Here is a 16661-nt window from a genome sequence, read left to right on the forward strand (position 1 = left end):
ACTTGCTTAGCAAAATACATGCAGAGGATAAAAGGTATTTATCTATAAAAGGACTGTGCAGGTCTAGGAATTATTTAAAATCCACTTAAACCCCATGAAGGTAAGAAGTAATGCATTTAGGGATTATTATTTGAGAGTATTAAAGGAACATATTTTAAAGACAAAAATCCCTACGTGATTTCTTATTGCTTCATCTCCTGCAGAAATTAAGATGAAGGATTAACATACCCATCAAATTCAGTGCTCAGGCCCCTAACTTGGGCTAACCTGAGAACTTCTGCTGTTACATTCTCTCACATAGCTTCTGCTGTTCTTTGATAATAGCAAAACTGGTATGAGCTGTGTACGATGTAATTATTGTTTATTAAAACCCAGCCATTGGCTGGGGCAGTTTTGTATGTCATTGTCATTCTGGCTTAGGTGGTGATGTCTCTAGTGTGCTGCACGTGGGAGCTGATCATTTTGGCTGCATGAGGAACCACCCCAACAGCTGATGTAGTCACTTAATATCTGGCATGAGTGGTGGGATGAATGAGTGCTGTTGGAGGCTCAATCTCCTTTCGCAGCTGTAGCAGGAGGGAGTTGCCAAAAGCTCATGTGATTTCAGGCTAAAGTATTGCAACTTTCTGGAAGCACAGTGGGGCAATAAAAGATGTGCTAAATATACAAGTCCATGGAAGGCAAATAAAACATATGAGATTTCTTTTGGCTGGTAGTGGTGGTTCATTGGTTTTGCTTGGGAAGCAAGAATCTGACCCTGGTTCTTGCTGGTTTTTTGCACCTCCATGTGTGACTTCTGCTTGTTATTCTCTTTTCTGGAAAAAAAAAAAAAAACACTGCCACTGTATTGACAAAGGAAATTAGGGGGGTTTCTCATGTAACTGTTGCAGTACTAGGTTACCATTACATTTTGCATTACCTTTTGTGACACAGACCATCTTTTTTCCATCTTATTCATGTCTCCAAGCAGGTGTGCGTTTCCATGGGTGTTTGAGAGCCAGCAAGCCAGGGCCCTGAGATGCCACAGCGTCTGCTGAGCTGGCAGTGGAGGAGCCCACACACTGTGTGGGATGAGCCCACGTGGGTACCCTTAGAAAGCATTGAAAGTGTAAGATAAAGGGCGTTAATGTGAAAGGGCTAGTGAATGTGGATGCATCCCACCAAAATAAGATCTAATGTAGCAAAGACTGTTTCTTCCGCTCTCCCGCTGTTTCAGAGGCATGCTACCAATGGTTTAGTTCCCGATGATCTAGTTTCTGGTACTGGGCTCCGGGCACCGCCACGGCCTCTCAGTCTGCTGCTGCCCGGAGTGGGGCTGAGCCCCGACAGCCGCCGCCACATCCACGCTGCTTCTCGGCGTGGTGTGTGCAACCCCCCACACACACAGACACACAGACACACCCCCACACACATCCCGAGGCGGGGGACACCTCGCCGGCCCCGCACAGCCCGCCCCGGACCTCCCCATGTTTCTTGCCCGCTGCGTCTCCCGAAGGGGCGCACGGGACCCCGCCCGGCTGTGCGGGGAGAGCCAGGCGCTCCCAGGAGCTCCCAGCACCGGGGGCACTGCCAGAAACCAGAAGGGAGCCGCAGCCCTGTTTGTTCACGTCCCTCCTGCTCTAAGAGCTGGAGGGGCCGGGATTCCCTGTGGGAGGGTACTCGGAGGCTCGGGAGCCTGGCAGGCGCATTTCACAAAGCGATGGTGGCACAGCGTGTGCGCGTACTCCCGAGGGCTGGCGCTGGGCATTCCACGAGGAATTCGCCCCTCGTTTCCCATGTCGCCCCGGAGGCGGGGACAGCCTCCCTAAAAGCCTAAAAGTACCTTACATGCCTAGTGTGGCGGACGTCACGAAGTGCCACGAAGTGCCGAAATGCCGAGATGACGGGCGCGGGGAAACGCGACCCGGAGCCCCTCCGGTGCACCGGAGCGGACTCAGGGACGCAGCACTCCGTGGCCCCGCGGGTGGCAGTCCAGCTTTGCTCCTGGCAGTGAAATTCAGGGCAGCAGGATGCACGGCCCCAGCGGGGCGGAGGCATCCCGCTGTTACGGCCGCGGGAGAAGTGGGAGCAGGGCGCTGCAGAGCCTGGGCTCTCTGGGGGAGCTGTTCCCGGGCTTGCGGTACTGCGTCTCGCTGGGCTCGGGCATCGAAGCCTGGAAGCGCCAGGACGCACATCCCCTTCGTGTGCTTTCGAGGGGAGCCGCTTTCGGTGTTCCCCGGGGAGGACAAACCGGCCAAAAAAAAAAAAAATGAACTCCTCATTGCGTTGCAAAATTGCATTCACCGGGTTTGGGGAAAAAAGCTGTCTCTGACTTTTACCTTCATTCCCCCTAATGCCGCTAAAACATGAACCTTTCCAGAGGGCAGGAGCACCCCGAAGGACTTGTGAGGCAAATCCCCCTCAGCCGCGAGAGCAGCTCCTGAACCCGGCTTCCCCCGGCCTCAGTCGATGCTTTTAATTAAACGCAACTGCCCCTTTTTGTTAAATCCCCGCCGAGAAGGGTTAGGTTCCTACTTCTGGAGAGGCAGACGGCGTGTGCTGGCCACTGAGCATCGGACTCTCGACCAGGGCGGGGCGGCCGCTGAGCGCACCCCTGCCAGCTCTGAATGCCCGGAGCACCTTGACAGGGAGAGACGTGGGGCTGTTGCGCCAGTTTGTCACAAATCCATTAAAGGAAAAGCTCGGGGGGCAGGATCTGGACCCCTCTCCGGAACCAGCAGTCCGCCTGCTGTGGACACCCCAAATACCTCGGGGCACCGGCGCGGCTGCTGTGCAGAAAGCGCGGAGAGGAGAGCAGGGGCCAGCCCCCGACGGGAGAGAGGGGGAGGCGTTCACGGGGGCCGGGGTGTGTGAGGCCAGGCGGGCCAGGCACGTCCCGTCAGAGATCGCAGCCACATCGCCCTCTGAGCTGGGGGCGCGGGTGGAGGGGGAACCCTGTGGGGGAACGACGCTAGCAAACGCCCCCTGAGACACCCGCAGCCTCCGCGGACGGAACGGGCCATCCATAGATACCTGTGCTGTCTTTGCCAAGTCCCAGAACTTCATTTGAGAGCTGGAAACGAGAAACTCGCCTCTCTCACTTTCTTTTTTTTTTTTTGGAGGGGGGTTGGTGGGGGTGGGAAGGTGGGGAGGAGGCTTGGTGGACGCAGCCGTCCGCCTTAGCAGGTGTCGTTTGTGCCAGACGGGAAAGCCTCCGCGCCCCGCTGCCGCCCGTCCCGGCGCTGCCGCCCCGCGGTGCGCGCAGCGAGCGCGCAGGTAGCGGGAGGGAAGCGGCGGCGGGAGCGCGGCTCCGAGAGCGCTGGGGCGGGTGCGGACAGCGGGAATGGCGAGGCCCAGGAACGGCAGCAACCGTGCCCGCGGTACGGGAGCGCTTCCAGCGGTGGAAGCCCCTGCCGCTCCGCTCTGCTGTGGGGCGCACGTCGTGCCGCGGCGGCGAGCGGTCAGAGAGCCCTCGGCCCCGGGAGCCACCGCGGCGTGGCGGAGGATGTGCCGTGGTCCCGCTTGGCAAGGGCTGGTCCCGCTCCCCCTCGCTGCGCCAAGACAGCCCAGAGCGCGCTGGGGGCTCGTCGCTTGCTTCGCTCGGCTCTTCGGAGCCACTTGCATCGGGGATAATTTGGAGGGATGACAGGAGAAGTTGTTTTATCCGTTTCCTAAAGCGAGTGATCCTTCTCTTTCCTTCTTATTTCTTTTTTTTTTTTTTTTTTTTTTTTTTTCTTTTTTTTTTTTTTTTTTTTTTTTTTCCTTTTAATTCTTCTTCTCTAAAGTACGATACGAGTACCAAAGATAAATTAATGTGGGCAGGTATGTCCCGCTCCCCCCTCCTCACCCATCACTCCGGTGACGTGAGGAAAGGCTCGCGAAGGAGCAGAAGGAAGTTATGGGCAACGCCAACACCATCGAGTACGCTCCTCTACGGGGGAAAAAAAACCCAAAAAAACCAAAAAAACAGAACAACAAAACCCATAAATAGGGGATGGAAGAAAAAGGACTTGCAGCAAAGCCCCCCTCTCAAACCCCAGGGGAGGAGTAGGCAGTAGGTTACCCGAAGGAGCAGAGATTAAGTCTACCTTTGCCATGCTCAAAATTAAGAAGCATCCTAGTGTCTGTGCTGCTGAACAGCAAGGAGGCTTTCAAAACGCCGCTTTGCTAGGTAAAAATTACTCCGGGCACCTCTCCCGCAATTCCTCCCCCTCCGTGCACCCCGAAACCTGCCGAGGAGCACGAAATCTGCCTGGTCCTGCCGGGCACCTCCACGGAGCAGGCCTGCAGGTTTTCCTGTAATTCCGGGATTCCCTGTTGTAAGCTCTTAAACAGAATATTGAAAACATTTTCCTTATGGTGCCTGTTCTTGCCTTGTAGCGCTGGTACTAAACAAATAAGAAAAGTGTGTTAAAGGGAGGCTACGGTTACAGCATCTTGGCCTAATATTCCCACATATAATTAAAACCATAGCCACAATAATGCATAAATAAATAACAGCAAACAGAAGGGACGGTTCCTGTCGAAAACAACTGTTTTGGCTCTGTCACTGTATTATTTTATTGGAGCAGTCTACGCCGTTCCCTCCTAATTTTATTTTAATTTATTTTAGTGGGAGAGACAGCAGGGAAAGAAATTATGCATTTGTTTTTTTTTTTTTTAAGTCCATGTTTAGTTTTAATTTTCCTGTATTTTAAAATAAACACGTTGTCTGCAGAGTGTTTGATCTTTGCAAGAAGGAAGCCTATATTGTAAAGGAATGTGCAGCAGTTTGGTATGAAAATGGGGTTGTGACTCACAGCTGCAGGCAGAAAAAAAAGGTGTTGTGGTGTCAGCCAGAGGTGTTCAGTCTAATAACTCAAGCTGTAAACTGTATCCTCTAAAATTACTTACGTAGTAAATCACTCCGGAGTTAAAAAATAGACTGGAAAGTGTAAGGGAGGGGGAAAAATCTTTTAGAAGTTCCTTTCATGAAAATTATTTGTAATGATGGGAATTAAGAGTTTAATATCTCCCTCATTTTCTTAAATGTGAGGCTGATATAGTTAATTGCCACTGTATAGCCGATGGTGCTTACTCTCGCTCGTTCTCGAAGCAGCAGAAACTTGAAACGCGTGTTTGGAGATAGCTGTTTCATTGACTGCTTTACACGGTTTACAGCTAATTTTGACCATCTCGAAGAGAAAAAAAAAATTAAAGAGACAGTCAGGGCAGTGAAAGATCTTAGCAATTTTGTATCGCAGCGAAAACCCTCGGAAAAGAGCCTACTCCCTCTGCACAGCCGAGGGGAAACATGCCTCTCTCCCCGAGACACGGCGTGTTTCCATCTCTTTGCCTCCCGTAGGTGTATTGGTCTGGTAACACTTGGGAAACTGGGGAGGCTTTGAAAGGAGAGCTCTCTTCCAGCGTAAGTGCTGGGTTTGCAGCATTCCAGTCCGGGAGAGCAGGGGGAAAAAAATTAACCCTCAACTCCAGTGTCATCTGCAGCGTTTTGCTGCAAAGGAATGGAGGGAGTAACGAGGCAGGAATCCAAAAGGAGCATCCCAAGTCGAGATGTTGCCTTTCAGAAGAGCTTTCCCCGTTTCCAGGAGCGGTTTCCTTTTCTGGAAAGGAGATGTTGGCCGTGACTTTCGGGTGGTTGCACCTCGGCTGATAGGGAAAATAACTTGGTGGGAAGATTTCCATCAAGAGACACACTGAGAGATGAGTGGAAAAAAATTAAAATAAGCAAAATAAGATAAAATAAGAAAAAATAAAATAATAATTTTAAAAAATGGGGGAAATGCCCTACGGATATCAGCAAATGTTTACGGTGGAAATAAGAAGTCAACAACAATTAAAATCTGGAAGCCACGTTCATTAGTATTCAGCACATACGATCTATCTTTTATGTTTATCTTTCTCCGCGGATCAATATTGTAGCAGCATGTGCCGGGAACAAGCAGAAATCTGGCCACTGCATGTGGCTGACCTTTCCCTCTCTCCCTACAGGTCAGATCGTCTTCATCAAAACAGGTCAGATCGTCTTCATAACTATCATCACCTTATGCGGCCACAGCCACGGCTCTCATTAAAACCGGTATTTAATCTAGGCGCTGTGGCTAAGAATCAAAGGAGAAGGGGTGTTTGCCCACACAGAGGAATTAGCAGTGTAGGAAGAAGAAGGAAAAAAAAAAAAGTTGGAATGAAAATTGCTCTTTTTTTCTTGTTTTTTTTTTTCTATTTTCTTTTTTTTTTTTCTTTTTTTTCCCCCCACCTCAAACTGCTGTACACCGAGGTCCAGCCCGAACCCGCGCACGCCGGCACAGTCCCCGTCTCCTGCGGGGGCTCCGCGCCAGGAGCGCGGGTCGGGCCAAGCTCCGTCCCTGTCGCCCCCGGGACGCCCCGGCCGCGGCCACCCACGGACACGGACCTGCGGCGGGGCGGCCGGGCCGCTGCGCCGAGCCCCCCAGCCCGGCGGACCCCGCGGACAGGTGTCGGGGAGATCCCGTCCCGCGGCGGCAAACCCTGCCCGCCTGGGGCTGGCTCACGCCGGGAGCCCCCCGCGGACCCCACGGCCGCCCCCAGCCCCCTGCGAGGTGCGATGCCACGCGTGTAAAACACCCGCTCCATCACTTACTGGCGCTTGAATTACTCCCCACCCCCCTCCCCTGCTTTAGTTGCCGATTATATTTTTTTTTAACACCAAAAGAGCGTCCTTCCCCCTCCGGAACGCAGCAGCTGATCCCGCGCGTGGGGCTCCGGCGCGGCGAGGGCGCCGCTGGAGGAGTCCCCGCTCCGCTCCGGGTCCCGCCGCTCCTCCCTGCCAGATCCCCCCGCTCTTCATTGAAAAGCGCTTGGGACCACGGGCGAAGGACGCGGGGGAACCTGCTCGTGTTTCCCGCGCTGCGAGGAAGTGGGATCCGCGCTCCGTTTGGTGCCGTGCTTCCTTTTCTCGGGACAGCAGTTAGGCAGCCACTTTGAAGTGTTTATTAAAGACATGAAACCTCTAGCGAAGGTCTTCCCTCACCCGGTCTTCTTATCCTTCTCCTTCTTCTTCTCTTTTCTTTTCTTTTCTTCTTTTGTCTCTCCCAAAAGTATTAATGACAGAGGAACAGTCCAGAAAATAAATTTTTAAAAGATAAAAAGTAAAGAAAAGAAAGAAAGAAAGAAAAGTGAGGAAACCCCAAGCACTGGGGAAGGCTTGCACTTCGGGACAGAGGGGGGCACCGTGCCCTGCAGGGTGGGACAATAGTTCTTGCTTGCTCTGCTGCTAATATGCAGCTCCATCCCTGGTCGTCTGGCTCGGGGAAAAGAGAAAAAAACCAAAAACAATGGGGGGAAAAAATCTGAATCCTAAGAGGAATGAAAAAAGGAGTGGGGAAAAAAAGAGGAAGAAAAAAGGGACCCACGAAATTAAAAAACACCACCCAAAAAAAAAAAAAAAAAAACCAAAAAAGAAAATAAAAGGAAAAAAGAAAAACTAAAAATCCCCAACCCTCACAACCATGCGTGAAGATGACAAATTGAAAAATATACATACCTCGCTGTGCTCGGGAAGGCACAGTTTAGCGTGCACTTGTGGCTGGGGAGAGGTTTGGGGGAGCCCGCTATGTCTTCATAGCGGGCAGGAAATGTGTACGAGTTTCTGAAAACAAAGGGGAAACTTAAAAGGCTGATACGGGTTTGGGGAGGTCTGGCCAGAGCCAAACGGAGCGGCTGCAGCCCGGGCTGCTGCCCCCGGCACCGGCGGCGGGGCTTGGCCGTGCAGGGGCAGCCCTTGTCCGCTGCGGAGCCCCGCCGGCACCGGCACCGGCAGCGCCAGCGGCACCGCCAGGCTCGGCAGCCGCTCCACGCTCGGGTTCGGGCGAGAGCTCCTGCATTTTATTCTATTTCGGTCTGGGCTGTTGTCATGTTTGTTTGTTTGTCGGGAGGTTGGTTTACCTTTGGGTTTGGGCTCGGGTTTTTTCTGCCACCACCGGCTGGAACCCAAAGGCACCAGAGCAGTCCAGCCAGGTGGAGCAGAGCGGGGGCAGGTGACGGCAGAGCCCTGAACTGCCCTCCAATTGCGGGTGCGGGGGGCAAAGCACAGCCTGTTTTATGGACGGAGCCCCAAATTTTTTGGCTTGAGAAGAGGGAGTAATTCCCAAGGAAATCAATCCGTCTTTTCAGGGGGTCCGCAGGAAGAGTTAGGAGAAGATTTCATCATTATTAATAACGATAAAAATTAAAGCCGCCCCTCCGTGCTGCTTTTCACGGTATAAAGAAGGAATCACGCCACGGCAGGACAGCCGGCCATGTGGGGCTGCTGCCACAGCTGGGCACGGGACGCCGGCAGCGGGACAGAGCCGTGCTCCCGCTGCTCACCGACGGCGGGGCCGTGGGGCCCAGGCGAGCCGGGAGCCGTCGGGGCAGAGCCGTCGGGGAGTGCGGCCACCGGCCAGGACACCGCTTGCTGTGGGCATGAGGGCACCACGGAATGCCAGGGCAGGCTCGGGACTGCTGGGGAAGCCTCAGGCCTCCCTCCAGATTGGCTCCCAAGCTGTCTTCAAGGCCAGGGCAGGGAGATTTGGCAAGTGCAGGTTCAGTGTAGGAGACAAAGCTGGGGAGAGGGAGGGGTTTGGGGTTGACGGTGTCGAGGCGGACACAGGACAGGGGCGAAGAGGAGGACTTCGGGGCCAGTGGGCCACCCTCGCACAAGGCTGTGAGAGGGATCTTGGCTGCTCTACCCCCTAAAAAAAAACCCCAACCCCTGAACCTGATGACTTCCTGCTCTCCTTTGAGCGTGGCAGGGCCGGGCCAGGGTCAGGGCACGAGGGAGGCGGGTGGAGAGGGGCTGCGGGCGGGATGCGCCAAGGCGAGGGTCAAGTTCAAGGCCAGCCTGGGTAGGATAGGGAAGGAGGGGGAGCTTACTCACTGCCACAGCCGCCACGGCCGCGTCCCTGGGCCTGCCGGAGCCGAGGCATCCCTGCCGGAGGGGCTGGGGCTGTCCTCGCTGCCACACGACCTGCGCTTCGGCCAGAGGGAGGCCACCTAACCCCCCCAAGGATCATCCCTGGGCTCCCCCGAAGACAGAACGGCTCCGAGGGCAGGGAGAAGGCGAGCCCAGCTGCTGAGCGCTTCTCTCCGGTCGGAGACGAGCCCGCCAGGGCGGGGGACGGCGGAGCGGGGTTGGTGGCCCTTGGGCAGGGCTGTTCGTCCGCCCCTGGGCCCGGGAGGGGATTTGGGCAGGCGGTGGCTGCCAGGGACTGCCTCTGAAGCGGGACCCCCGTATGGTTTTTCAGCTGTGGGAAGGCCGGCAGGACAAGGAGGGATCCTCTCAGCTGCATTTCCCACGGATGTCTCCAAGGGGCAGGCGGCATATGCCAATGATTTTAATAAAATCTTTTTATGTAATATTATTACCGAACATAAATTATGTTTTAATAGCAGTTTGATTACCCGGGGAGCTGCCGGGTGCGCGGGCATGGCCGCTCTGGGAGGAGCACGGCCGCCGAGGAAGCTCCGGAGCCGCTCCACATCTAAACTTCCTTGTCAGCGGCGGGACAGGGGGGAGGGGGTGTCTTTCCCTCCCTCCTCCCCTTCCCCTGGGTGTAGGTAACCCTCATCTCACCCCAGGAGTGAGCAGGGCCCCGTGTACCCTCATCTCCTCGCCTAACTCACTCACACCGGCCGGAGACAGCTCTATTGATATTTGAACACACGGCACAAAGCCCAGAAAACCCAAAGCGGCGGCTGGCGCGGCGGGGTGCGAGGGCTGGGCCCGGCCGGGTGTGCGGAGCAGAGGCTCTCCCGGGCTGCACAAGCCGCCGCTGAGGGCAGCGCAGCCACCGCAGGGCGCTCGGAGCCCGGTCACAGCACTGCTGCTTCGCAGGGCGTATTTCGGTGGCTTGACAAGGCCGAACTTTTGCCACGATTTCCCTGCCGCAGTGACACTCGCCTTGTGTGTCCCGGTGCGGTGGGCTGTGCCCGGAGAGCCGCTGTCCGCCTGCCCTGCACGGGCGGCTCCGCCGGCCGGGCCCCGACGTCGCGCTTGGAGCCAAACGCCGGGCCAGCATCCCGGGAAAGTCATGGCCGGCTGCTCTCCGTCCCTCCCTGAACACATCTGACAACCCAACCCGCTCCCTGGGCTAAAATACAATAAAATAAAATAAATATAATATAATTTTTAAAAGGAAAAGGAGAGAGAGGGAGAGAAAAAACTAGAAGGGGTAACGTGAGCTCTCGGTCATCACAACTTTCTTCTCTCCCGGGTTGTATGGAGGCTGCCAAAAAGATGACAACATGGGAGGCACGGACCATCTATGGCTCAAAGCAGCCGAGCTCAGAGCCTTGTCATTGCCCCTCCACCTCCGTCCCGAAACGCCCCTCTTTCTCTGGGGCAACGATCGCCCCAGCCAGACACGCACGGGGGAGAGAGGGGCGAGCCCGAGGAAGGCAGGAGCCGGAGGAAGATGTGCTCTCGCCGGGTAAATATCTTACTGAAGAAGGTCTTGCCTTGAAAGTCATTTGGAGAATACGCATATCCTCCCTCATCCTTTTCTTTCAGCTCAGAAGCTTCACAAAGTTTTAGGGGCTTTTGTGGATTTTTTTTCTTTTTTCTTTTTTCTTTTTTTTTTCTCCGTTTTTTTTCCTTCTGGACGGGAGAGTCCAGCTGGAAGGAATCCTCCTCTTCCAGTAAGCAGCGGAAGTTTAAAAAGCATTTGTTTTGCAGTCACCGCTCAGCCCATCACATACCTTAGAGCATGTTTTAGAGAGCCTTTGGCATAAAAAGGAAACAGCTCGTGCAGTTTCAACACGTTTTATTATATTTCTGTATGCATTACTCTCAAAACATATCACAAGAAATGATGAAACCACTTAAACCTTCAAATAAAAAATCTGAAACAGTTTATGCTCACAATTGTACATATTTATAGTTAAGAAACATTCTTTATAAATACTGTTTCCTCTGTAGCAAGTTAATACCATAATTTAATTACAAATGGATAAATATGGTAACAGGTATTTACAGGAGGAAGGGCGTTATTATGGAAAAGCTAACGGCACGACGTTTATTTTCCTCACAATCTTCCGAACAGGAACTAACAAATTGAACTTGCAAAAGCACTAAAACATCACATGTAAACCCAGCTAACAGAAAAATACATTCACAAGCGTTGTTGTTCGTGTGTGTGTCTGTGAGTAACAGAATGGAGACTTTGGCACGGTATTTCTTCCCCAGTCTATAGTTGAAATGCAGTTTACAATCAAGTTGCTTCTTAAAAAGGAACACAATATTCAAGATATCACAATTACAAAAGAAACCATTTTTTTTCTTCCACGTTACTTTTTTTTAAAAGGGATGAACTAAAAAAGGAGGAGAGAAGGAAATGGGGAGGGAGAGCGGGGGAAAAGAAAACAAGTCCATCACTTTCTCGGGGAGGGAGAAAGAGGGGGGAAAAAGAAAGATTTAAAAAAAAAGAAGAAGAAGAAGAAGAGGAAGAAGAAGAAGAAGAAAGGGACCAATCCGCGGTTTACAAACGGGACGAACTTCTATACACCGACAATCCAGGAAAACCTCGTTCCCCACCTCGCCGGAGGAAGGAGAGGGCCGCTATATACACAGTTCGTGGGACGGGAGGGCGCTGGCTGCTCCGGGCGGGGAGGCGCGGGGACCAGAGGAGTTTGAGTCTCTGATCTTTTGTCTGAAGACTCCGGAGGGAGAGTTTCTTTCCGCCGGCTTGGGAAGCTTTTAGCTGGGTGATGTGTTGGTGGAGCATGGGGATGTTTTGCTCTCTCTCTCTCTCTCTCTCTCTCTCCCCTTTCCTTTCCGCCGTTGATTTACTCATTCTCTTATGTTTTTTCAGCACGTAGTTTTTGGAATTTTTTTGCTGGTTCAAAATATTTTCAAAAAGAAAGAATCCAACCAGAAAAAAAGGAAAAAAAAAAAAAGAAAAAAAAGACGCGAAGGCGGGAGGGTGTGGGGAGATGAAGGCCCCCTGTCCCCATCCTGCTCGGCCGTCATTTCGCTGCCGGCGGGTGCGGCGGCATCTCCCGGCGCGTCTCCGGCGGGCTCGCTCGGTCCCTCCTGCCCGCCGCCACCGCCACCGCCGCCGCCGGGGCGGGGAGGGCGCGGCGGGGCCGTGCAGAGCAGTCCGGCGGGGCCCTACACGTACCACTCGTTGAAGTTGGAGGAAAGGCCGCTGTGGCCGCCGCCGCCGCCGCCGCTGCCGCCGCCGCCGCCGCCCCCCGGTGCACGGCGGACACGGCCGCCGCCGCTGCCGCCGCCGCCGCCGCCGCCGCAGGGGAGAGGTTGTTGGTGCTCTGCGACTCGGCGCTAGGGGGACACCAGCCCCGGGGGTGGAGGACTCGTAGCCGGAGCTGGCGGCCGGGGAGGATTCGGAGCCTTGCGGGGACGACTCGTGCACCTGGGGGCAAAGGCAACACGGCCGGGTGGAGGGGGATGGCGAGGCCGCGGCCGCCCCCGGGCGCGCCCCCCGCCGCCGGCCCGGCCCTCCGCCGCCCCCGGGCCCCGCGCCCGCCGCCCGCCGCCCCGTCGGGGCGCCCGGCGCGGGCGGCCGCCCTCCCGCCTCCCGCCGCCGGCTGCGGGGCCGGGTACCTTCATGTGCTTCCGCAGGGAGCTGGGGTGCGTGTAGGACTTGTCGCACATCTTGCACAGGTAGGGCTTATCCGAGGTGTGGACGTGCATGTGCTTCTTGCGGTCGCTGCTGTTGGCGAAGCGCCGGTCGCAGCCTTCGAACTCGCACTGGAAGGGCTTCTCCCCTGCAAGAGAGCGGCGCAGCAGCGGGGTGAGCGCGGCCGCCCCCGCGCAAACCCCGCACAGCCCCGCGCCGAGTTTCCCCGCCCTCGCCCTCCTCTCCCGGTCTCTTCGTGCAGCAGTTTCCCAAAGGAAGGGCCCGGGCGGCTGCGCCCCGGTACCCGCGGCGCCGGAGGGCCGCACCGCTCACGCCTTGCCCTGAAGCGAGGCAACCCCCGTCCCCTAGCTGGTTTTCCTACCAAAACGCCGGGGATGTCCCCGTCCCGGCATCTTGCCTGATTTTATTTCGACCGGTGCCGACACACATAGCCAGCCCCGAAAGAGATTGAAGAAGAGAGACGATTAAAAAAAAAAAAAAAAAAAGAAGCAAGCATCACCGAGCCGTTTCGCCTCGGTACCAAATCCGCTATCCTGTTAAACTGGAAACCATTACCGACAGATTTAAGGCCGGGTATATTGTTTCGTGTATGGATATTCGAGATAAACGCACATCCGCTGGGAAAACTAAACGTCTGTAAAATACTTCATTTAATTTTCATAGGGATTCCTCTCGCCCGGCTGCCAGGACTCCAAATGCCGGGGAGTACTTTGGAGGTGAGAACTCCACATTCCCCCGCCTTTGGAGGGGGAAGCATTTAACATTAGATTCCATTAGCACCTAAATTGTTTCTTAAAGACATCCGCTCAGACACAATGACTTCAGTGCGGGCATCTCATGCAAATACATTTCTCAAATTTTAAACCTTGTTAAAGCTCGTCTCGCACCTCGCATCGGGCTTAGTACTTGAGAAAACAATAGGCCTCGAGATTTTTAGCCTTTCTCCGGGTAAATATTTGGAGTGGAAGTCGCTAAAATATTTGGCTGTCTTTTATGAAATAGTCTGGCACGGTTTGAGCCGGCAGGAGTAGTAAATGAATAATAGATGAGGCGGGAGGATGCGTTTATTTTTGTTACCCTTCGGCTCAGGCGATTTTCCATCAGGAAAGCCCGAGCTCCCTCGACCCTCTTCCACCTGATTTGGGTGAAAGTTTCCGAACCTCAAATCCTCTGTTCCCTATTACATAATTTAATAAACTGTTGCAAAAACACCTTAAATCACATCGAGTGAGACTTTAAAAACAATTCTTTTTTAAATGAGAAAATTTTATTGCCTTGCTCACACCATTTAAATTTAATGGAAAACATTCCCAGAAAGGGACTTTTTGCCACTTCTAACAGGATTTAGGACTAATGATTGATTTTGCACGTATTTATATAGTTTCTCTGAGTATCCATAAATAAAAGCCAGGCTCACAAGCGCTGAAGTTGTATGCAAATACGTTGCATAGAGCAAACGACTAAGGCGTTTCAAATGGATGGATGGATGGATGGATGGACGGACGGATGTCTTCCCCTATTTTAGCAAGACGGCAAAATTTGGTTGGCGTTGTATTCCGCGTTTCTGCGGAAAGACTCCGCTGAACCTCAGCACAAATCTACAGCTCTCACTCCCAAAATAAAACAAATCAGTAAAATATCCTTTCGAAATCTGGAATGGAGAGGGGTGTATGCTGCTGGGGAAGAAACCAAAACAAACGCAGCCATGTGATGGAGAGGGTTAAAAAAATAAACTGGAAGCTTATTTTATGACCATCCTAATTTAACATCACTCTGTCTGAGTATCTATCAGTTTACATTTATATACATACGCGCATATATAGGCACGGGCAGAGGGAGGAAATGTGGCGAAAGAAACCCGAATTACCTGTGTGCGTCCTTTTGTGAATTTTGAGATTTTCTGATCTGGCGAAAACTTTTCCGCAGCCAGGGAAGGGGCAGGGGAAGGGTTTCTCTCCCGTGTGCACTCGGATATGATTGACCAGTTTGTATTTCGCTTTGAAAGGTTTGCCTTCGCGAGGACACTCCTCCCAGTAGCAGACATGGTTGCTCTGCTCGGGTCCCCCAACGTGCTCCACCGAGACATGGGTGACCAACTCGTGCATGGTGCTGAAAGTTTTATTGCAACTTTTTTTGGGGTTGTTCAGCTGTTCGGGATCGATCCACTTGCAGATGAGCTCTTGCTTGATGCACTGCTGCCGCATGTAGCGGAAAAAGGCACCTGGGTGGTGGTGGTGGTGGGCTGCCATGTTCATGCCCATATTCATATTCATGGGGCCGTACTGGTTGTGCAGCTGAGCCGCCGAGTAAGGGTCAGTCCTGGGGCTGGAAACCTGGCGGTACTGATCCGACCGGGCGAATACCTCCCCCGGCAAGCCCAGTCGCATCTGCCCGTTGAGAACATTTTGGGAGGCGTGGGGACCGTGCTGGTCGTGGATGCCCGGGAAGAGGAGGTGACTCTGAGCGTCCGTGTGCGGGTGGTGCAGGCTGCCGGCCGCAGGGCCGAAGATGCCGTGCTGCCCGCCGGCCGGCGACGAGTCCCCGAAGCCCCGGCTGCGAAACAAGAAGTCCCGGGTAGAGTTGAAGGGCGTCCCGGAGTAGGAACCGACATGAGCGGCGTGGGGGCCCAGGGCGGCGGCAGGGTAACCGGGCGCCTGCGAGGTGAACGCCGAGCTCTGCCCGGGGGAGAGGTCGTGGGCGCCGGCGTTGAGCTTGAAGGCGCCCATGTGCGCCGCCGCCGAGTCCACGAAGCTGTTCTGCGCCGCCAGGCTCAGCTCCCGGTCCTGCATCTCCGCCGCGGCCGAGTGGTGGTGCCGGGCGAAGGTGCCCACTCCGAGGGCCGGGAACTGCGGGCCGGCGTCCAGCAGCATGGTCCGCGCCGCTCCGGGGACGCAGCCGCTGCCGCCGCTGCCGCCTCCCCGCTACAGCCTCCGCCTCCGGGCTGCCGCCGCCCGCCCGCCCGGGCGCGGGGCCGCCGCCGCTCCCGCTCCGCTTCCCCCCGGCAGCCGCCGCGTCCCCCCGCCGCCGCCGCCGCCCGCGCCCGCTCCGGCCCGATGCCGCCGCAGCCGCCGCCGGCGGAGTCGTATCCGGAGCCAGGCAGAGCAGAGTCCAAAGGCGAGCGCAGAACCAAAGTGTATTAAAGGAGCTGAGGCGGGGGCGGGCAGGGGAGGGAGGGGGCAGGGGAGGGACGGGGCTGGGGACGGGGGGGGGGAAGGCTGGCCTCGCTGTTCCCTGCGGCACACACGCACGCACACACACACACACACTCACACACACAGACCCGCGCACACGCCGCCGCCGCCCCCCCCGCTTCCTCCGCCACCACCGGGATGTCAGCGCCGCCGACCCCCCGCCCGCCCGGCCCCGCGCCGCTCCCCGCGTGGGCCGCGGCCCTCCCCGCCGCCCCGAGCCCCCCGCCGCTCCCGGGCCTCCGCTTCTCGTTTTATCCTCCGCCGGGCATTAGCGGTGTCTCTCACGGAGAAAAACTTGCAGCCGCGGGTTCCCACGGAGTGAAGGGACCCGGGGGGTGCCCCGCGCCGCGCAGCCCCCGCCCGCCGCGGCGGAGGGGCGTGAGGAGGGGGGCAAGGAGGGGGGTGCCGGAGGCGGATTAAAAACAATAAGGGCAGCGGTGGGGGTGGGGAGGGGAGGCGGGGGGCGGGAAGGGGCCGGGGAGCGCCCGAGCGCCGCGGCGGCGGAGTTGCAGCCCCGCTCCGCCCGAGCCCTCGCTGCCTTTCGCTCTTCTGTTTATTTCGGTGGGCGCTGCTGAGGCGGCGGCTTTTTATTCCCCCCCCTCCCCCTCTTTTTCTTCCCTCCCTCCCCCGGCCTCTCTCCTTCTCCCCGCCCGCACTGGCGGCTCCTCTCCCAACGCCGCCTTCACCCGCCGCCCGGCCGCTCTCCCGGCTCCCGCTCATTGGCCCGAGCCGTCCCGTCCATCCGGGCGCCCCCGGCCACCGGCTAATGGCGGAGCGGCCGCCCCGAGCCCTGCCCGCCCCACCGCCCGCCCCGCGCCCCGCCGCGCCACCGCCGATCGCCCCGCGGCCGCCCGGCCCCCGCCCGGCCCCGCAG

General features: G+C 56.0%; 2 protein-coding genes across 2 annotated transcripts; both read right to left on the bottom strand.

Moving 5' to 3' along the window:
- Positions 1-7478: 7478 nt before the first annotated feature.
- LOC115909890 (translation initiation factor IF-2-like) lies at positions 7479-9319 on the bottom strand. The gene is made up of 2 exons (XM_030959620.1): positions 8876-9319; positions 7479-7606 (listed from the first exon to the last, which is right to left on the bottom strand). The coding sequence occupies exons 1-2, from the start codon at positions 9285-9287 to the stop codon at positions 7569-7571; spliced, it is 450 nt and encodes a 149-aa protein (XP_030815480.1). The 5' UTR covers positions 9288-9319; the 3' UTR covers positions 7479-7568.
- Positions 9320-11614: 2295 nt separating this feature from the next.
- On the bottom strand, positions 11615-15530 carry ZIC2 (Zic family member 2). The gene is given in 4 exon segments (XM_030959045.1): positions 11615-12284; positions 12287-12368; positions 12560-12723; positions 14464-15530. Coding segments are annotated over 4 exon segments (1572 nt in total). The 5' UTR covers positions 15467-15530; the 3' UTR covers positions 11615-11961.
- Positions 15531-16661: the final 1131 nt, after the last annotated feature.

This window comes from Camarhynchus parvulus, chromosome 1, assembly GCF_901933205.1.
Source record: "Camarhynchus parvulus chromosome 1, STF_HiC, whole genome shotgun sequence".
Taxonomy (NCBI): Eukaryota; Metazoa; Chordata; class Aves; order Passeriformes; family Thraupidae; genus Camarhynchus; species Camarhynchus parvulus.

Coding starts and splice junctions, on each gene's coding strand:
- LOC115909890 (XM_030959620.1), bottom strand. CDS start 9,287: ATGCAGCTGAGAGGATCCCTCCTTGTCCTGCCGGCCTTCCCACAGCTG. Junction 7,607..8,875: donor CGGCCGTGGCGGCTGTGGCA/GTGAGTAAGCTC, acceptor CTTTGTTTTCAG/AAACTCGTACACATTTCCTG.